The 23,066-nt window shown below is 43.4% G+C and overlaps 1 protein-coding gene across 7 annotated transcripts in view; it reads right to left on the bottom strand.

The window, feature by feature from the left end:
* Positions 1–23,066, bottom strand: part of LOC106561224 (CBP80/20-dependent translation initiation factor) — a 157,929-nt gene that overhangs the window by 86,643 nt on the left and 48,220 nt on the right. For all 7 annotated transcript variants that reach the window (XM_014124945.2, XM_014124977.2, XM_014124951.2 and 4 more), the window contains one exon: positions 12,249–12,325. In XM_014124945.2, coding sequence (XP_013980420.1) covers positions 12,249–12,325 — 77 coding nt within the window. The remainder of the gene's footprint in view (positions 1–12,248; positions 12,326–23,066) is intronic.

The following is a 23,066-nucleotide window of genomic DNA, read 5'->3' as shown; positions in this document are numbered from 1 at the left end:
TCGAAAATGGATAAATGGTTAAAAAAGTAAGGCCCACATCCAGAGAGACACATACCAGCTCTACTGGTAGTACTTCTACTACCAGCAGTACTACACCTGCACCTGTGGACGACACAAGTTGTTCTGCTTCCATGAGTACATCCAATGCTAACATCCGTAATTCTACATTTGTTGTTAGCCCAGCTAGCACGGACACTGACAGTTGTGAATCTGATGCAGCCGATGCGCTACTGCCCCCTAACCCGGGAAAGCACCGAACAGACAGCGATGTTGGACCATCAAAGAGGCGCAAATATGATGAGAACAACATTGATTTGTCATTCACTAATATCGGAAGTTGTGCCTTTCAGCCACAGCGTGTTATACACTACCGTTCAAAAGTTTGGGGTCACAGTTTTTGAAAGAAAAGCTAATTTTTTGTCCATTAAAATAACAACATTTTATCAGAAATACAGTGTTGACATTGGTAATGTGGTAAATGACTATTGTAGCTTGAAACGGCAGATTTATTTATGGAATATCTACATAGGCGTACAGAGGCCCATTATGAGCAACCATCACTCCTGTGTTCCAATGGCACGTTGTGTTAGCTAATCCAAGATGTATCATTTTAAAAGGCTAATTGATCATTAGAAAACCCGTTGGCAAGTATGTTAGCACAGCTGATTAAAGAAGCAATAAAACTGTCCACCTTTAGACTAGTTGAGTATCTGGAGCATCAGCATTTGTGGGTTCGATTACAGGCTCAAAATGGCCAGAAAAAGGACTTTCTTCTGAAACTCGTCCGTCTATTCTTGTTCTGAGAAATGAAGGCTATTCCATGCGAGAAATTGCCAAGAAACTGAAGATCTCATACGCTGTGCACTACTTCCATCACAGAACAGTGCAAACTGGCATTAACCAGAATAGACAGAGGCGTGGGAGACCCCGGTGCACAACTGAGCATGAGGACATGTACATTAGAGTGCCTAGTTTGAGAAACAGACGCCTCACAAGTCCTCAACTGGCAGCTTCATTAAATAGTACCCGCAAAACACCAGTCTCAACGTCAACAGTGAAGAGTCGACTCCGGGATGTGCTTTTCTTTCAAAAACAAGGACATTTCTAAGTGACACCAAACTTTTGAACGGTAGTGTATGTGCAAAATTAATATCGCACAACTCGATGAAACCTTCACTCTCTGCAGACATTTAGAAACAAAACATGCCAATTTGAAAAATAAGCCACGGGAGTTTGATTTAGAATTAAGATGACTTTCAAGTAGGAAGACATGTATAAATGCAACAGATACCATTAATAAGAAGGGGCTAGAAGCATCTTATATGGTGAGCTACTGATTGGCTAGGACAAGTGAGCCTCATCCTATTGTGGAATACTTAATTATTCCTGCTGCCGCAGATATGGCTGGGACAACACTGGGGGAAAAGGCCCAAATAACTACACAGACAATGTCTTCATCAAACAACACTGTTTCACGACACATCAGTGACATGGCAGGAGATGTTTTGAAACAATTACTGCTTCGCATACAAGCCAGTGAATTCTATGCATTTCAACTTTTTCACTCCGGACGTTTTATCTTGACATGGTTCGTCAGGACCTCCAACAGCCGAAGCTAAGTAACATTAACATGATGCCTACTAATTGCAGTCGTTGTACTCATAATATACAGGAGAACGATCGCCTTACGGAAAGGATAGCTGTGTTGCAAGCCCAGCTTCAGACGCAATCGTTAGGCAAGGGTAATTTCAGTGTAGGAAAGGATGAAACAGTGTCTGTGCCACCAGTAAGTACAGACAGTATAAATCCCCTCGCACGGTCCCCGCAGCCGGACAACTTTCTCATGGCTTCTGGAGGGAAATGCTGTAGGAATGCTCAACCGGTGTCGCTCATTCAGCCGACAGAAACTTTCAACCGGTTCTCCCCATTAAGCAGCGAGTCGGAGTCAGAGGCCGAGCCTTCTCTGGTCTCTACTCCTCCCGTTCCGGGGTCTGAGATGCCAAAGCTTCCCACCGTTAGCTCTGACAAATTGAAAACCCTAGTCATTGCTGACTCCATTACCCACAGTATTAGACTTAAAACGAATCATCCAGCGATCATACACTGTTGACCAGGGGGCAGGGCTACCGACGTTAAGGCTAATCTGAAGATGGTGCTGGCTAAAGCTAAAACTGGCGAGTGTAGAGAGTATAGAGATATTGTTATCCACGTAGGCACCAACGATGTTAGGATGAAACAGTCAGAGGTCACCAAGCGCAACATAGCTTCAGCTTGTAAATCAGCTAGAAAGATGTGTCGGCATCAATTAATTGTCTCTGGCCCCCTCCCAGTTAGGGGGAGTGATGAGCTCTACAGCAGAGTCTCACAACTCAATCGCTGGTTGAAAACTGTTTTCTGCCCCTCCCAAAAGATAGAATTTGTAGATAATTGGCCCTCTTTCTGGGACTCACCCACAAACAGCACCAAGCCTGGCCTGTTGAGGAGTGACGGACTCCATCCTAGCTGGAGGGGTGCTCTCATCTTATCTACGAACATAGACAGGGCTCTAACTCCTCTAGCTCCACAATGAAATAGGGTGCAGGCCAGGCAGCAGGCTGTTAGCCAGCCTGCCAGCTTAGTGAAGTCTGCCACTAGCACAGTCAGTGTAGTCAGCTCAGCTATCCCCATTGAGACCATGTCTGTGCCTCGACCTAGGTTGGGCAAAACTAAACATGGCGGTGTTCGCCTTAGCAATCTCACTAGAATAAAGACCTCCTCCATTCCTGCCATTATTGAAAGAGATCGTTATATCTCACATCTCAAAATAGGGCTACTTAATGTTAGATCCCTCACTTCAAAGGCAGTTATAGTCAATGAACTAATCACTGATCATAATCTTGATGTGATTGGCTTGACTAAAACATGGCTTAAGCCTGATGAATTTACTGTGTTAAATGAGGCCTCACTTCCTGTTTACACTAGTGACCATATCACCTGTGCATCCCGCAAAGGTGTAGGTGTTGCTAACATTTACGATAGCAAATTTCAATTTACCCCCCCAAAAAACAACGTTTTCGTCTTTTGAGCTTCTAGTCATGAAATCTATGCAGCCTACTCAATCACTTTTTATAGCTACTGTTTACAGGCCTCCTGGGCTATATACAGCGTTCCTCACTGAGTTCCCCGAATTCCTATCGGACATTGTAGTCACAGCAGATAATATTCTAATTTTTGGTGACTTTAATATTCACATGGAAAAGACCACAGACCCACTCCAAAAGGCTTTCGGAGCCATCAGACTCAGTGGGTTTTGTCCACATCTCTGGACCTACTCACTGCCACAGCCATACTCTGGACCTAGTTTTGTCCCGTGGAATAAATGTTGTGGATCTTAATGTTTTTCCTCATAATCCTGGACTATCGGACCACCATTTTATTACGTTTGCAATCGCAACAAATAATCTGCTCAGACCCCAACCAAGGAGCATCAAAAGTCGTGCTATAAATTCTCAGACAACCCAAAGATTCCTTGATGCCCTTCCAGACTCCCTCTGCCTACCCAAGGACATCAGAGGACAAAAATCAGTTAACCACCTAACTGATGAACTCAATTTAACTTCGCGCAATACCCTAGATGCAGTTGCACCCCTAAAAACATTTGTCATAAGAAACTAGCTCCCTGGTATACAGAAAATACACGAGCTCTGAAGCAAGCTTCCAGAAAATTGGAACGGAAATGGCGCCACACCAAACTGGAAGTCTTCCGATTAGCTTGGAAAGACAGTACTGTGCAGTATCGAAGAGCCCTCACTGCTGCTCGATCATCCTATTTTTCCAACTAAATTGAGGAAAATAAGAACAATCCGAAATTTATTTTTGATACTGTCGCAAAGCTAACTAAAAAGCAGCATTCCCCAAGAGAGGATGGCTTTCACTTCAGCAGTAATAAATTCATGAACTTCTTTGAGGAAAAGATCATGATCATTAGAAAGCAAATTACGGACTCCTCTTTAAATCTGCGTATTCCTCCAAAGCTCCGTTGTCCTGAGTCTGCACAACTCTGCCAGGACCTAGGGAGACACTCAAGTGTTTTAGTACTATATCTCTTGACACAATGATGAAAATAATCATGGCCTCTAAACCTTCAAGCTGCATACTGGACCCTATTCCAACTAAACTACTGAAAAAGCTGCTTCCTGTGGTGGGCCCTCCTATGTTGAACATAATAAACGGCTCTCTATCCACCGGATGTGTACCAAACTCACTAAAAGTGGCAGTAATAAAGCCTCTCTTGAAAAAGCCAAACCTTGACCCAGAAAATATAAAAAACTAAAATCGGCCTATATCGAATCTTCGATTCCCCTCAAAAATTTCAGAAAAAGTTGTTGCGCAGCAACTCACTGCCTTCCTGAAGACAAACAATGTATACGAAATGCTTCAGTCTAGTTTTAGACCCCATCATAGCACTGAGACTGCACTTGTCAAGGTGGTAAATGACCTTTTAATGATGTCAGACCGAGGCTCTGCATCTGTCCTCGTGCTCCTAGATCTTAGTGCTGCTTTTGATACCATCTATCACCACATTCTTTTGGAGAGATTGGAAACCCAAATTGGTCTACACGGACAAGTTCTGGCCTGGTTTAGATCTTATCTGTCTTTCTCTGAGGACCTGAGCCCTAGGACCATGCCTCAGGACTACCTGGCATGATGACTCCTTGCTGTCCCCAGTCCACCTGGCTGTGCTGCTGCTCCATTTTCAACTGTTCTGCCTGCGCTATGGAACCCTGACCTGTTCACCGGACGTGCTACCTGTCCCAGACCTGCTGTTTTCAACTCTCTAGAGACAGCAGGAGCGGTCGAGATACTCTCAATGATTGGCTATGAAAAGCCAACTGAAATTTACTCTTGAGGTGCTGACTTGTTGCACCCTCGACAACTGTGAATATTATTATTTGACCATGCTGGTCATTTATGAACATTTGAACATCTTGGCCATGTGCTGTTATAATCTCCACCCGGCACAGCCAGAAGAGGACTGGCCACCCCTCATAGCCTGGCTCCTCTCTAGGTTTCTTCCTAGGTTTTGGCCTTTCTAGGGAGTTTTTCCTAGCCACCGTGCTTCTACACCTGCATTGCTTGCTGTTTGGGGTTTTAGGCTGGGTTTCTGTACAGCACTTTGAGATATCAGCTGATGTAAGAAGGGCTATATAAATAAATTGATTTGATATGAGTCAACAGACGTGGCGGGCCTGGCACAGCTCCTGGTATATGTCCGTTAATTTTAAGAGGGGTCAATTAAGGAAGACACCCTCTTCTGCAAACCACTGGAAACCAGGACAGCTTTGTGACATCAAATGGACTTTGGTGGTCAAGATGTGTAGGTATTTGTACTGATGGTGCAAAAGCCATGACAGGGAGACAGTGGAGTGGTAACGCGCGTGCAAGCAGTTGCTCCCAACGCCACTTGGGTACACTGCAGCATCCACCGAGAGGCTCTTGCTGCCAAGGGAATGCCTGACAGCTTGAAAGACGTTTTGGACACTACAGTGAAAATGGTAACTTTGTTAAAGCAAGGCCCCTGAACTCTCGTGTATTTTCTGCACTATGCAATGATATTGGCAATGACCATGTAACGCTTTTACAACATACAGAGTGCGGTGGTTATCAAGGGGCAAAGTATTGACGCGTTTTTTATTTTTATTTTTTGAGAGAAGCTTAAAGTACTCTTTACTTACCATAATTTTCACTTGTCTGACTGCTTGCATGATGACGAGTTTCTCACACGACTAACCTATCTGGGTGATGTTTTTTCTCCCCTGAATGATCTGAATCTAGGATTACAGGGACTCTCCGCAACTATATTCAATGTGTGGGACAAAATTGAGGCTAAGAAGTTGGAGCTCTTCTCTGTCTGCATTAACAAGGACAACACACAGGCCTTTCCATCATTGTATGCTTTTTTGTGAGCAAATGAACTCAAGCTTACGGACAATGTCAAATGTGATATAGCGAAGAGTTGGGTGCGCAATTATGCAGGTACTTTCCCGAAACGGATGACAAACTGGATTCATTATCCCTTTCATGCCCTGCCTCCAGTCCACTTAGCGATATTTGAAAAAGAGAGGCTCATCGAAATTGCAACAAGCTGTGCTGTGAAAATTACATTTAATCAGAAGCCACTGCCAGATTTCTGGATTGGGCTGCGCTCAGAGTATCCTGCCTTGGCAAATCGCGCTGTTAAGACACTGATGCCCTTTGCAACCACGTACCTATGTGAGAGTGGATTCTCGGCCCTCACTAGCATGAAAACGAAATACAGGCACAGACTGTGTGGAAAATGATTTAAGACTGAGACTCTCTCCAATACAACCCAACATTGCAGAGTTATGTGCATCCTTTCAAGCACACCTTTCTCATTAACCTGTTAGGGCTAGGGGGCAGTATTGACACGGCCGGATAAAAAACGTACCCGATTTAATCTGGTTACTACTCCTGCCCAGTAACTAGAATATGCATATAATTATTGGCTTTGGATAGAAAACACCCTAAAGTTTCTAAAACTGTTTGAATAGTGTCTGTGAGTATAACAGAACTCATATGGCAGGCAAAAACCTGAGAAGATTCCAAACAGGAAGCGCCCTCTCTGACAAGTTGTTGTTCATCTTGGCTCTTTTTATTGAAGACTGAGGATCTTTGCCGTAACGTGACACTTCCAACGGCTCCCATAGGCTCTCAGAACACGGGAAAAAGCTGAATGATATCGAGGCAGCCTCTGGCTGAAACACATTATCGCGTTTGGATAGTGGCTGGTCAGGGTACTCTGAGACTCACGCTCGTGCACGAGGGCACGAGATGTATTTATTTTCTCTCTCTTTGTACGTATACAGGCTTTCCCGGTCGGAATATTATCGCTTTTTTTACGAGAAAAATGGCATAAAAATTGATTTTAAACAGCGGTTGACATGCTTCGAAGTACGGTAATGGAATATTTAGAAATGTTTTGTCACGAAATGCGCCATGCTCGTCACCCTTATTTACCCTTTCGGATAGTGGCTTTCACCGAAAAGCTATTTTAAAATCGGACATAGAGTGCATAGAGGAGTTCTGTATCTATAATTCTTAAAATAATTGTTATGTTTTTTGTGAACGTTTATCGTGAGTAATTTAGTAAATTCACCGGCAGTGTTCGGTGGGAATGCTAGTCACATGCTAGTCACATGCTAATGTAAAAAGCTGGTTTTTGATATAAATATGAACTTTATTGAACAAAACATGCATGTATTGTATAACATAATGTCCTAGGGTTGTCATCTGATGAAGATCATCAAAGGTTAGTGCTGCATTTAGCTGTGGTTTGGGTTTATGTGACATTATATGCTAGCTTGAAAAATGGGTGTCTGATTATTTCTGGCTGGGTACTCTGCTGACATAATCTAATGTTTTGCTTTCGTTGTAAAGCCTTTTTGAAATCGGACAGTGTGGTTAGATTAACGAGAGTCTTGTCTTTAAAATGGTGTAAAATAGTCATATGTTTGAAAAATTGAAGTTTTTGCATTTTTGAGGTATTTGAATATCGCGCCATGGGATTACACTGGCTGTTGAGTAGGTGGGACGCTAGCCCATAGAAGTTAACAAATAAGGTTTTATATGTAACATGGCTAAATAAAGAGAAAAATGATTGATTATTATATTATTATTTGTGCCCTGGTCCTATAAGAGTTCTTTGTCACTTCCCAGGAGCCGGGTTGTGACAAAAACTCACATTCATTCTTATGTTTAATAAATGTATCGTATAGTGTGTGTGTGGCAGGCTTACAATTATGGCAAAAAAACAACATTTGAGTGTGCGCTGACCCTGGTGCTAGAGGGGGTACAGCTGGAGGTTGAATGTTTGAAGGGGTACGGGACTATAAAAAGTTTGGGAACAACTGATCTAGGGCTACCCTTTGGCTTACACAGAACCCAAACTGGATGCGTGCGTGCGTGCGCCATCGTGCATAAATGTATTTTGTCCCCCCACACCAAACGCAATCACAACACACAGGTTAAAATATCAAAACAAACTCTGAACCAATTATATTAATTTGGGGACAGGTCGAAAAGCATTAAACATGTATAGCAATTTTATAGCTAGCTTGCACTTGCTAGCTAATTTGTCCTGCAGTCAACATGCCAATTGCACACTCCATAAAAACTTGAGACATCTGTGGCATTGTGTATAAGAAAACTGCACATTTTAGAGTGGCCTTTTATTGTACCCAGCACAAGGTGAACCTGTGTAATGATCGTGCTGTTTAAGCAGCTTCTTGATATGCCACACCTGTCAGGTGGATGGGTTAACTTGGCAAAGGAGAAATGCTCACTAATAGGGATGTAAACAAATTTGTTCAGTATAAACAACAAAAAACACTATCGCTATCAGTCATTCCAAAGGGTAGGTTTTACAGAGCAAATTAAATGTGACCATACTATATCAATCATATACTGTATCAATGATGCTATATAGGCCTATACACACGGAAAAGTATGTGGACACCACTTCAAATTAGTGGATTCAGCTATTTCAGCCACACCCGTTGCTGACAGGTGTAAGACATCGAGCACACAGCCATGCAATCTCCATAGACACACATTGGCAGTATAATGTCCTTACTGAAGAGCTCAGTGACTTTCAACATGGCACTGTCATAGGTTGCCACCTTTCCAACAAATCAGTTTGTAAAATTTCGGCCCTAGAACTGCCCCGGTCAATTGTACGTGCTCTTATTGTGAAGTGGAAACGACTAGGAGTAGCAACGGCTCAGCCGCAAAGTGGTAGGCCACACAAGCTCACAGAATGGGACCACAGAGTGCTTAAGTGCCTAGCGCGTATATATAAAAAAAAAAAAGAATAAATAAATAAAAAAATTGTCTGTCCTCGGTTGCAACACTCACTACCAGTTCCAAACTGCCTCTGGAAGCAACGTCAGCACAATAACTGTTCGTAGGGAGCTTCATGAAATGGGTTTCCATGGCCGAGCAGCCACACACAAGCCTAAGATCACCATGCGCAACGTCAAGCTTCGGCTGGAATGATGTAAAGCCTGACGCCATTGGACTCTGGAGCAGTGGAAACGCGTTCTCTGGAGTGATTAATCATGCTTCACTATCTGGCAGTCCGTCAGACGAATCTGGGTTTGGCGGATGCCAGAAGAACGCTACTTGCCCAAATGCATAGTGCCAACTGAAAAGTTTGGTGGAAGAGGAATAATGGTCTGGGGCTGTTTTTCATGGTTCCGGCAAGGCACCTTAGTTCCAGGGAAGGGAAATATTATCTCTACAGCATACAATGACATTCTAGACGATTCTGTGCTTCCAACTTTGTGGCAACAGTTTGTGAATGGCCCTTTCCTGTTTCAGCATGACAATGCCTCCTCGCAAAGCAAAGTCCATACAGAAATGGTTTGCCGAGATCGGTATGGAAGAACTTGACTGGCCTGCACAGAGCCCTGACCTCAACCCCATCGAACACCTTTGGGATGAATTGGAACGCCAACTGCGGGCCTAATCGCCCAACATCAGTGCCTGACCTCACTAATGCTCGTGGCTGAATGGAAGCAAGATTCACGGATTTTGAGGGTACAGACCTGCAGCAATTGATATCTTCACAATTACTGCAATCACCTGCGCAGAATCTTGAACGGCATTGATCACTTGCACCATGTACTTTTAATGTAATCTCAACTACAATCCAGGTGATTTTGTTCTGCTATTAGATTAATCTGTTGTATACAGTAAATAAACAAAATATCGTATTTGACCTTGGAATTTGGTTGTGATTTTAGAAAGTATAGTGATAACACATTGGAAATTCAACTAACTTTTGGCTGAGTGGGTGAATATAGGTTGTAATCTCATTGAGCAACGTCTCAACCAAATATTGCCCAATTATCCATGTTGAAATTACATTGTGTGCCCAGTGGGTTCTGTCAGACCGTGTACAGAACGCTGAGTACACATCCATCACAGCGAGAGAGGGGGAGAGAGACAGAGGCGGGAGAGAGGGAGAGCAAGAGAGTGAGGGAGAGGGAGAGAAGAGCAAGTGAGAAAGAGATGAAAGTGAGGGGAGAGAAGTGATGAGGGGGAGTCAGGGTCAGAGAGAGGGTGAAGGAAGGAGAAGGGCCACAGACAAAAGGAGAAAAGAGGTAGAGTGAGTAAATAAAGAGCGCCACCCCAGGGAAAAGTCAGTAAGTCAGCTAGCGCCACCACAACAGGCATGTCCAAAATCTATACAGTAATCTTTTCTAGGTACAGGAGACTCCCTTTTCCTCTGTATCCCTTACGCTCTTTCTGTCCCACTCTTTGCTTCTCTCTCCTGCCGTTTCTCATTCCGTCTCTTACAAAAGGTCAGGCTCCCCACAGAGAGGGAGGAGAGGACAACAGAAAATGACTGGAATGATTAAATGATGATACCTCTATGTTCAGTCACTAGTACCTATACCCAGTCTCCCTCTCCGCCTCCCTCTCGCTCTGCTTGCCTCTGAGCTTATTGCACTGCTCCCACTCACAAGGGTTAATAAGGATATGACACTTTAGTCTTCTTTCTCTTTTTTCTTCCTATATGGCGTGTACCGCTCCCTCTACCTATCCCGGGGGTGGAAAGCAATGCAAGAAATAGATGTGTTAATTTATGGAATGAATGGTAGAGCATTACTTTAATAGCAGGACTGGCGTGGGACTGATGCATTTTTCACAATATGATTCACTGTCACACACACACACCGCTATTACCGCACGTTAGCTGGACCTGACGACGAGCTCTGTGAGGGGAGAAAGTGTCTCTGGCCCCGCCCTGAGGGAGATGCATTGTGGGTGTGTTTCTAGAGACAGCAGGCAGAAGGAAGAATGTAATAGCTGAAAATGTAGAGGGACTGTATCATTCCAGAAAAAGAAGTGAGTGAGAGAAAAGAAAGGAAAAAGGGAGGAAATAAGGAGAGCGGTAGAGAGAACTGGGCCAGGCGTTGGATGTGTGTGTGTGTATAGAAGTGTTGGGGCAGTGCAGGCCTGAGTGTGTGTGTTTTCGTGTGTGCATGAACACAAGTGTGTGGAAATGCTTGGTTGGGGCGATGGGGCCCACCCCTTGGCTGAACCTCCATTCACTCCTGGCTCTGTGCTGCTCTGTGGTCGGGGCTGGAGCTGGCTGAGGGTAATTACAGTCCTGCTCTGAAAGCCACAGCACTGCAGAAAGTAAGGTCCAGTATGCACATATGGTCCAGCATAGAGCAATAGAACTGCTTGATTTTTTATTATTTACTCTCTGAAACTTCTAAATGTAATCATAGCCTTTGGTTGTCATACTCCAACCCATACAACCATGCAATTGCAGTACCTTACTGACATAAAAGGCAAACCACACAAGAAACTGATCCTTCCTCCTGTAGCCAGAGGCAACATTATTTTCTCTCAGTAAATATTAACAATACAAAAACACAGCCAGCCCGGCAGCCAGCCAGGCAGGCAGGCAGGGCCCCAAGTCAAAGCCATTACCTGTGATATCTTCCAGCCAGTTTCTCTGTAGTCTATACTAGTATACTGTGATCTGGCATCAGCAATATTATAATCTAACCACAGCTATTTAACCACACAATCACTGTGAATCAATTATCTAACACTGGTTTTAAAATAGTATAAAGAAAGAGAGGAATAAATAGAAGAGAATATAAAATAAGTTAACATTTCACTCTCTGGCTCAACTTTCCTCCTTTCAGTCAGAGAGGCAAATATTTTCTTTCTCAGTTGTTTCTTAGCAACCGGGGAGAACTTTCCAATGACGTCATGCGGAAACATTTTCAGAAGATTAAACTGCGATTAAACTAATTTCATTGAGTTAAGGAACGTTGAACGCTGCAGTGAGCAAAAGAACTGAGAGACAGAGGTTCATATCTACAGTCAAGTGTGATTGGAGATGACAGTGTCTGCATCCCAAATGGCACCCTATAGCGGGCCTATAGGGCTCTGGTCAAAAGTAGTGCCCTATAGAAAGGCAATAGGATGCCATTTAGGACACAGCCAGTATCATTACACAGACCAGATACATGAAGAAATAGACTTCAGTAAGATTTGTAAAAAACAATCTGCCTTTTCTGTCTGTGTGTAAGTGAGTCTGGGGCCAGGAGCATTCCTGCTTTGACTGGAGAGAAGAGTTAAAACGTTCTGGCCTGGCCTAGTGTTTCATCAGCGTTGCAACAACGTTCCAGGAGGGGAGAAAGTGTGTGTGTTTGTGTGCTTACCGTCGGTCGTTTCTCCTGCGACGGAAAAGCTTTTTGGTTTGTGCGATCTCAGCTTCGTTAGGCAGGGGCGGGAAACCCTGCAGAGCGAGAGAGAGGGAGAGACTTAGCAAACACTTTCATCCAAAGCGAGTTACAGTGTGTGCAGAGATTGTATGGTCATTGTATGCACAAACTGAATTTCTGAGTGATCTTTTCTTTAGCTAACATGGATACTGTACATAAAGGGTTATCGTTAGATGGTATTACAGCTACGGATGGAAGTGACGCACAAATCGTCGTAATTTTTGTGTCTTTTCTCCCAAGACAGAGAGGAATCCAGCACCCCCCTCCCCCATGTCTAGTTACCGCCTTCCCTGCCCCTCCAACAGTTCAGTCTACGCCCATGCAGGCATTGAGCGACGCATGGAACCCACTACAAATTATAGGTCCACCTCACAACCTCCATTAAGGAAGGAAGGAAGGCAGAGCCACACAGCCAATGCAGAGCTCCTCTCTTCTCTTTTCAGACCCTTAACTTCTCACAGGAATGTTGGCAGCCTACAATTTCCCCAGACAAGCTCTGAAAGAGGGGAGAAGGTGGGGGGGGGAGCACTTAGAAGCAGCGGGGAACCGGCTCCAAGTCAAGACAGCTATATTCCATATGTTGTGTGTGTCGGTGGATGTGTGTGTTGGAGTGTGTGTGCAATAATAATAATAATTTGGTGGGTGCTTATGTTTGGCCTATTTGTACAATTTGGAATTGGTAATGTGTTTTTTTTAATATATATATATTTTAATTTTTTTGCATATCCCAACTCTCCCCGAGTCACCCTCGGGGAGTGGGGTCACAGCAGGGGTCAGCCATGATCAACAGTGACCGTGGCGCAATCAGGGTTAAGCACTTTGCTTAAGGGCACAGACAGATTTTCACTTTGTCGCTTGGGGATTCGAACTAGCGACCTTTCAGTCACTGGCCCAACACTAACCGCCTGGTTACATGCCACCCCTGTGTGTGCGCGCTCTAAAGGAACAACTTCATCACTTAAACATAGTGGTTTGGTTGTTTTCAGTCAAAACTGGTTTGTCTGGGATGGAACCAGTGTCTGGTGTTGTCATGGTTACAGATGGTCAACTACAAGTTTGAGGAGGAGGATGACTGGGGGAAGGGTGTTCAAACATGTGTCAGTGTGTGCGTGTTAAAGTGCTGATAATGTTTGTGCACAGTTTATGTGCGTAATGTCTCTAACAAGATCTGTTGTAAATTTCTGGGGTGGGTTCGTATTTTCTGCTTGACATGTAGTGTGTGTGTTTACAGCTTCTCTCCATTCTGCCCCTCTGCGGTGATGTGGTATGGCAGTGTGTGGCTCCAGCCCAGGTTCCAACCCTGTTATCTCCCCATCAGCAGTGTCTGCACAGGAAGCAGTGGAAACACCCACTTTTGGGCAGACACCCTCACTCTAAACCCCCGCACTTTAATTGCACTTCAGTCAACAGAAATCAGGCGTGCCGCAGAGCAAGCCAGGGTAGGGAAGAGCCAGGCACAACCCTTACCTCCAACCCTCCTAACACTAACCCATCCTCAACCCTTAATCTCATAAGAAACCATATCCAATAGGCTATGTAGCTAGCTGCACATATTGTACGATTATCAGACCCTTTGACTTTTTCCACATTCTGTTAAGTTATAGCCTAATTCTAAAATGGATAAAATCATGTTTTTCCCCTCTTAAATCTACACACAATACCCCATAATGACAAAGTGAAAACATATTTTTAGATTTTTAGGGTAAATTTATATATATATATATAAAAATATATATAACAGAAATATCTTGCTATGAGACTCGAAATTGAGCTCAAGTGCATCCTGTTTCCATTGATGATGCTTGAGATGTTTATAAAAGGTCCACAGTTGACAGTGCATGTCAAAGCAAAAACCAAGCCATGAGGTCGAAGGAATTGTCCGTAGAGCTCCGAAACAGGATTGTGCCGAGGCACAAATCTGGGGAAAGGTACCCAAAACAAGTATGCAGCATTGAAGGTCCCCACGAACAATGTGGTCTCCATCATTCTTAAATGGAAGAAGTTTGGAACCACTAAGACTCTTCCTAGAGCTGGCCGCCCGGCCAAACTGAGCAATTGGGGGAGAAGGGCCTTGGTCAGGGAGGGGGCCAAGAACCCGATGGTCAGTCTGACAGAGCTCCTCTGTGGAGATGGCAGAACCTTCCAGAAGGACAACCATCTTTAAAGCACTCCACCAATTAGGTCTTTATGGTAGAGTGGCTAGACGGAAGCCACTCCTCAGTAGAAGGCACATGAAAGCCTGCTTGAATTTTGCCAATAGGCACCTAAAGACTCTCAGAACATGAGACACAAGATTCTCTGGTTTAATGAAACCAAGATTGTACTCTTTGGCCTGAATGCCAAGCGTCATGTCTGGAGGAAATCTTGCACCATCCCTAAAGTGAAGCATGGTGGTGGAAGCACCATGCTGTGGGGATGTTTTTCAGTGGCAGGGACTGGGAGACTAGTCTGGATCGAAGCAAAGATGAAACAAAGTACAGAGACATCCTTGATGAAAAGCGCTCTGGAGCAGGTTAGGACCTCAGACTGGGGCGAAGGTTCACTTTCCAACAGGACAACAACCCTAAACACACAGCCAAGACATCGCAGGAGTGGGTTCGGGACAAGTCTCAATGTCCTTGAGTAAATGTAATATTTTAGTTGTAATTATTTTTGCCCCCCAAAAATCTAAAAACCTGTTTTTGCTTTGTCATCATGGGCTATCGTGTGTAGCAATAACAAGGCTATATACAGGGGGTACTGGTACCGAGTCAATGTGGGGTTAGTCGAGGTAATTTGTTCATGTAGGTAGGGGTAAAGTGACTATGCATAGATAATAAACAGTGAGTAGTAGCAGTGTAAAAACATCATTTTATTTTATTTATTTATTTATTTTTATTTCACCTTTATTTAACCAGGTAGGCAAGTTGAGAACAAGTTCTCATTTACAATTGCGACCTGGCCAAGATAAAGCAAAGCAGTTCGACAACATACAACAACACAGAGTTACACATGGAGTAAAACAAATATACAGTCAATAGTACAGTAGAAAAATAAGTCTATATAAAATGTGAGCAAATGAGGTGAGATAAGGGAGGAAAAGGCAAAAAAGTCCATGGTGGAAAAGTAAATACAATATAGCAAGTAAAACACTGGAATGGTAGATTTGTAGTAGAAGAAAGTGCAAAGTATAAATAGAGATAATGGGGTGCAAAGGAGCAAAATAAAATAATAAAAAAATGGGGGGAGGGTCAACGTAAATAGCCGATCAGCAGTCTTATGGCTTGGGGGTAGAAGATGTTAACGAGCCTTTTGGTCCTAGACTTTGCGCTCCGGTACCGCTTGCCGTGCGGTAGCAGAGAAAACAGTCCATGACTTGGGTGACTGGAGTCTGGCAATTCTTTGGACTTTCCTCTGACACACCTAGTATATAGGTCCTGGATGGCAGGAAGCTTGGCCCCGGTGATGTACTGGGATGTACGCACTACCCTCTGTAGCGCCTTACAGTCAGATGCCGAGAAGATGCCATACCAGGCGGTGATGCAACCGGTCAGGATGCTCTCGATGGTGCAGCCGTAGAACCTTTTGAGGATCTGGGGACCCAAGCCAAATCTTTTCAGTCTCCTGAGAGGGAAAAGGTGTTGTCGTGCCCTCTTCACGACTGTCTTGATGTGTTTGGACCATGATAGTTCATTGGTGATGTGGACACCAAGGAACTTGAAACTCTCGACCCGCTTAAACAGCGTTTGACATGCTTCTAAGTACGGTAAAGGAACATTTAGAATTGTTTTGTCTCGATATGCGCTCGCGCGTTACCCTTTGGATAGTGACCTGAACGCACAAACAAAATGGAGGTATTTGGACATAACTATGGATTATTTGGAACAAAAACAACATTTCTTGTGGAAGTAGCAGTCCTGGGAGTGCATTCTGACGAAGAACAGCAAAGGAAATACAATCTTTCTAATACTAATTCTGAGTTTAGTGTTGCCCGAACTTGGCGGGTGTCAAATTAGCTAGCCGTGATGGCTGAGCTATGTACTCAGAATATTACAAAATGTGCTTTCTCCGAAAAGCTATTTTAAAATCTGACACAGCGATTGCATAAAGGAGTTCTGCATCTATAATTCTTAAAATAATTGTTATGTATTTTGTCAACGTTTATGATGAGTAATTTAGTAAATTCACCGGAAGTTTTTGGTGGGAATACATGTTCTGAACATAACACACCAATGTAAAAAGCTGTTTTTGGATACAAATATGAACTTGATTGAACAAAACATGTATGTATTGTATAACATAATGTCCTAGGAGTGTCATCTGATGAAGGTCATCAAAGTTTAATGATTCATTTAGCTGTGTTTTGGGTTTTTGTGACATATGCTTGCTTGGAAAATGGCTGTGTGATTATTTTTGGCTGTGTACTCTAACATAATCTAATGTTTTGCTTTTGCTGTAAAGCCTTCTTGAAATTGGACAATGTGGATAGATTAACGAGAGTCTTATCTGTAAAATGGTGTAAAATAGTCATATGTTTGAAAAATTGAAATTATTGCATTTGAGGTTTTTGTATTTCGCGCCACGCTGTTCCACTGGCTGTTGAATAGAGTGGGACGGTGACGTCCCACTTGCCCAGAGAGGTTAATCCAGCATTGACGCTTTGCCTGTTTGATGGTTCATCTGAGGGCGTAGCGGGATTTCTTATAAGTGTCCGGATGTCCCGCTCGTTGAAAGCGGCAGCGCTAGCCGTAGGTTGAGGCGGATGTTGCCTGTAATTCATGGCTTCTGGTTGGGATATGTACGTACGGTCACTGTGGGGACGACGTCGTCGATGCACTTATTGATGAAGCCGGTGACTGAGGTGGTATACTCCTCAATGTCATTGAATGAATCCCGGAACATATTCCAGTCTGTGCTAGCAAAACAGTCCTGTAGCGTATTATCCACATCATCTGACCACTTCCGTATTGAGCGAATCACTGGTATTTCCTGCTTTAGTTTTTGCTTGTAAGCAGAAATCAGGAGGATAGAATTATGGTCAGGTTTGCCAAATGGAGGGCGAGGGAGAGCTTTGTATGTGTGTAGAGTTTTTTTCCCCTCTGGTTTTTATTTAACTAGGCAAGTCAGTTAAGAACAAATTCTTATTTACAATGACGGACTACCCCGGCCAAACCCTAACAATGCTGGGCCAATGGGACTCCCAAACACGGCCGGTTGTGATACAGCCTGGAATAGAACCAGGGTCTGTAGTGATGCCTCTAGCACTGAGATGCAGTGCCTTAGCCTCTCTGGGCTAGGCGGGACGAATTCGTCCCACCTACGCAACAGCCAGTTGAATCCCGTGGCGCGATTTTCAAATACCTTAGAAATGCTATTACTTCAATTTCTCAAACATATGACTATTTTACAGCATTTTAAAGACAAGACTCTCGTTAATCTAACCACACTGTCCGATTTCAAAAAGGCTTTACAACGAAAGCAAAACATTAGATTATGTCAGCAGAGTACCCAGCCAGAAATAATCATACACCCATTTTTCAAGCTAGCATATAATGTCACATAAACCCAAACCACAGCTAAATGCAGCACTAACCTTTGATGATCTTCATCAGATGACAATCCTAGGACATTATGTTATACAATACATGCATGTTTTGTTCAATCAAGTTCATATTTATATCAAAAACCAGCTTTTTACATTAGCATGTGACGTTCAGAACTAGCATACCCCCGCAAACTTCCGGGGAATTTACTAACAATTTACTAAATTACTCACGATAAACGTTCACAAAAAACATAACAATTATTTTAAGAATTATAGATACAGAACTCCTTTGTGCAATCGAGGTGTCCGATTTTAAAATAGCTTTTCGGTGAAAGCACATTTTGCAATATTCTCAGTAGATAGCCCAGCCATCACGGCTAGCCATTTAGACACCGACCAAGTTTAGCCCTGACCAAAGTCAGATTTACTATTACAAAAGTTTGATTACCTTTGTTGTCTTCGTCAGAATGCACTCCCAGGACTGCTACTTCAATAACAAATGTTGGTTTGGTCCAAAATAATCCATCGTTATATCCAAATAGCGGCGTTTTGTTCGTGCGTTCCAGACATTATCCGAAATGGTAAATCAGGGTTACGAGCATGGCGCAATTCGTGACAAAAAAAATCTAAATATTCCATTACCGTACTTCGAAGCATGTCAACCGCTGTTTAAAATCAATTTTTATGCATTTTTTCTCGTAAAAAGCGATAATATTCCGACCGGGAATCTCCGTTTAGGTAAACAGAGGAAAGAAAACAAAGCTTTCGGTCGACGCGGGCACGAGCCTGAGTCTCACAGTACTGTAACCAGCCACTACCCAAACGCCAGCCACTACCCAGGACAACAGTTTTCAGCTGTGCTAACATAATTGCAAAAGGGGTTTCTAATGATCAATTAGCCTTTCAAATGATCAACTTGGATTAGCTAACACAACGTGCCGTTGGAACACAGGAGTGATAGTTGCTGATCATGTGCCTCTGTACGCCTATGTAGATATTCCATTAACCTGTTGGGGATAGGGGGCAGTATTTGCACGGCCGGATAAAAAACGTACCCGATTTAATCTGGTTACTACTCCTGCCCAGTAACTAGAATATGCATATAATTGTTTGATTTGGATAGAAAACACCCTAAAGTTTCTAAAACTGTTTGAATGGTGTCTGTGAGTATAACAGAACTCATTTGGCAGGCCAAAACCTGAGAAGATTCCAAACAGGAAGTGCCCTCTCTGACTATTTCTTGGCCTTCTTGATCATCTCTATCCAAAACAGGGGATCTCTGGCATAACGTGACATTTTCTAACGCTCCCATAGGCTCTCAGAAGGCGCCAGAACGTTGAATGATGACTTTGCAGGCCATGGCTGAAAAACAGTAGCGCATTTGGATAGTGGTCGATCTGAGAACAATGAGACTGGGGGCTCGAAGCACGGTAATGGAATATTTTGAATTTTTTTGTCACGAAACGCGCCGGGCGCGTCACCCTTCTTTACCCTTCGGATAGTGTCTTGAACGCACGAACAAAACGCCGCTATTTGGATATAACTATGGATTATTTGGAACCAAACCAACATTTGTTACTGAAGTAGAAGTCCTGGGAGTGCATTCTGACGAAGAACAGCAAAGGTAATCCAATTTTTCTTATAGTAAATCTGAGTTTGGTGAGTACCACACTTGGTGGGTGTCAAAATAGCTAGCCTGTGATGGCCGGGCTATCTACTCAGAATATTGCAAAATGTGCTTTCACCGAAAAGCTATTTTGAAATCGGACACCGCGATTGCATAAAGGAGTTCTGTATCTATAATTCTTAAAATAATTGTGTTTTTTGTGAACGTTTATCGTGAGTAATTTAGTAAATTCACCGGCAGTGTTCGGTGGGAATGCTAGTCACATGCTAGTCACATGCTAATGTAAAAAGCTGTTTTTTGATATAAATATGAACTTGATTGAACAAAACATGCATGTATTGTATAACATAATGTCCTAGGGGTGTCATCTGATGAAGATCATCAAAGGTTAGTGCTGCATTTAGCTGTGGTTTGGGTTTATGTGACATTATATGCTAGCTTGAAAAATGGGTGTCTGATTATTTCTGGCTGGGTACTCTGCTGACATAATCTAATGTTTTGCTTTCGTTGTAAAGCCTTTTTGAAATCGGACAGTGTGGTTAGATTAACGAGAGTCTTGTCTTTAAAATGGTGTAAAATAGTCATATGTTTGAGAAATTGAAGTAATAGCATTTCTAAGGTATTTGAATATCGCGCCACGGGATTCCACTGGCTGTTGAGTAGGTGGGACGCAAGCGTCCCACCTAGCCCATAGAGGTTAAAAAAAAAAAAATCTGCCGTGTCTTGCTACAATAGTCATTTACAACATAAACAACGTCTACACTATTTCTGATCAATTTTATGTTATTTTAATGTTAAAAAAAATTGCTTTTCTATCAAAAACAAAGACATTTCTTAGTGAACCCAAACTTTTGAACGGTAGTCTATGTTCAAATATTATTAGTGTTTGCTTCAGCCTGCCTGAAGTGCCTGATGGGCCAGGATTTCATACTATTCTGAGACCATTCTATTGGTTCCATTGCACCAGGCAAGCTCGATCAAGCCCAGTTAAATTGTCTGAAATTATTTCAAATAGTATTTGAACCCTGGTCTGTTCAGATGTAGCTCATTCAGAAGAAGTGAAACTTTCCAGAGCCCAGACCGCAGGAGGGTGGGGTTCCTTCCCAGTCAGTCTCCTACCCAGAGTCCCCAAGCCAGGCCAGCAGTATGAAACCCCAGAGCAATAAGAGGATCATACCTGGCTTAACAAAGACACGCACACAGCACTGAGCCATTCACTTACACTGCAACACCTTCATAACTCGACTTTAGGTTACACATTTCAGACATAGTCTGGGAGAAGTTAACCAAAGAAATTAATGTTGCTGTTCTTTCGAATGTACTTTTCTTTCCTCTCCCTCTATCCAGTTTTCTTCCTCTGTCTAACTAAGCTGCTGTGGTGGTGCTGGGCTCTGATTGGAGGCTGATTGGATACAGATGTGTGCGGAGGCTGGAGGCAGGGGAAGGCCTTTGTAGTGTGGCATGGTGGTAATACGAGCCTGAGACACGCAGCAGAGAACCACAGGAACAGAGGCCCAGCCCCAAGCAGCTAGCCCCGGCCAGAGAGTCTTGCCCCGGGGAGTAAGGCAGGAGGAGAGGGGATTCAGAAGGAAAGAGCGCCACCACACTGGGGTGGTCAAGATGAAGGGACACACAAAGAGAGAGTCTTGCTAGCCCACACTCCTGGGTCTACACAGCACCGGTATGACAACACTATCAGACAGCCAACACAACCATCTAGTTTAAAATAAATGATGGAGTATCCCTGATCCCAGGTCAGTTAGAGGTGTACACAAGTACATTCTGGTGGGTAAGCAGAGGAGATACCAGTGTAGTTATCCTTCTACGGAAAATAAACACTGATTAGCGCCAATAATATTAATTCATAATAAGTCTGCTTCATTCAGCATTTAACTGGTTAACTTCAGAGAACGCTCTGAGCCAGGGAGACAGATAAAAGATGGGGAAAGGCCTAGGAGAAAAAGTGGGAGGGAGAGAGGCAGAGTTGCATGTTTAGCTACTGTTGTTTTCCTGTAGGATATCATTAGCTGTAATCCTGCTTCCAAATGGTTACCAGATGACTATCTCAACTCCAGTACACTTACGCAGTCATCAAAGCTGAAGAAAAAATGCTAATATTTAGAGAAATGTTAGCAAGGGAGATTTGGGGTTTGCATGGGAATCTGCTGTGACTCATTCCATCATAACTTAGATTTGTAAGTGCTGTAAACAAATAAAAAGCCCATTTGAAATATGCAAACTCAGACATGGACGTCAAGACTATTGTCTTCAGACCGTGTCCTGTCTGTACTCCTTAAGCGTCTTTTAGACTATGCCGATTGCATTTGGGTGTCTTTCATCAGTGCAGACAAAGGACCAGATTGATCAAAGAGGAGGTGTGTGCTCAGCACATCCCCTTCCCCAGCCAGGCAGTATGACCTTTGACCTAGCAGCAGACATGGAGAAGGAGCCTTGGAGGGCTCTGTGGACGTGACGACGGGCCATGGGCTTGTGTGTGTGTAGTATGGAAACATCACCAGGTAGCGCACGTACAGCACCACATTCCAGGGGCTGGGGTTCAGGGGTCAAGAGGGGGGCTCCAACCTCAGACAGTAACAAACCTTCAGAACATTGAATGTATAACCTCATGATTATCCATGACGACTGTTGTGGAAGAGAAGCCATAACAAGTCATATGCCACCGAGAGCAAGAAAGTCTGTTATAACATAGTTGATGGAATGGAAGTCAGTCTGGTTGAGGTGACTTCCTCTAACCCCTTACTGTGTAATTACCCTGTTAGATTAAGCTTCATTCACAAAGCCTACACTCCATTGTTCAATCTCTGCTTATTTATGCTTGTTTGGCCTCCCTACAAAAGCAATAAATTAAGGAGAAAAAAAATGACTCAATGTCATTACAGCATGTATTATTTCTAGACTATGGGCTATACAAATTAACTTTCTTTCTGCCGCCTCGCGGTGAAAAATGTGATACGGATATGCCTTCCTCTCTGGACAGGAAGGAAAACAGTAAATTTTTTAAAAATAAAATAAAATAAAAAACATGTTGCTTCTTAAAGCTGAGATCCGCGATAGGCCATGTTTTCCTCAGCACAAACAGTGTCTTCAATTGTTATTGGGGACAACTGGAACTGATTGACGACCATGTCTGACACACGGGAATTTGTCCATAGAGTGCAGAGAGCGAGGAGGGAGAGAGGGAGAAAAGAAGAGAGCGAAAAGAGGGGGAAAGAGAGAGCGAGAGATTGACAGAGCGAGAGAGATTCTTAGCCACAGCCACTGGAAAGAGAGCTGCTACTGGGAGGGAGGAAGGAAGGGGAGCAGAGTCAGGGCCGTCTGATAACAGACCTTCTGAAAAAAATGTTTTTACTGTGTGTGTGAGAGAGTGTCGCAGCAGCCAGCCAAGCAGCTATATTCCATTTACTGCTGCATCTTGTACCTCAGGCGGCAGCCATTTTGTAATCTATCTTTGCAGACTTTCCTCTTCAGGGGACCTATAATCAATTACAAAGGGGACTGAGGGGAATATGTGAATTAGAAAACATTATCTTGCAATTACTGCCCTGTCCTTTATGTCTGCATTAAATTACTGTTGTTCAATGAG

This window comes from Salmo salar, chromosome ssa01, assembly GCF_905237065.1.
Source record: "Salmo salar chromosome ssa01, Ssal_v3.1, whole genome shotgun sequence".
In the NCBI taxonomy this organism is placed as follows: domain Eukaryota; kingdom Metazoa; phylum Chordata; class Actinopteri; order Salmoniformes; family Salmonidae; genus Salmo; species Salmo salar.
This window is presented reverse-complemented; position numbering and strand designations above follow the sequence as displayed.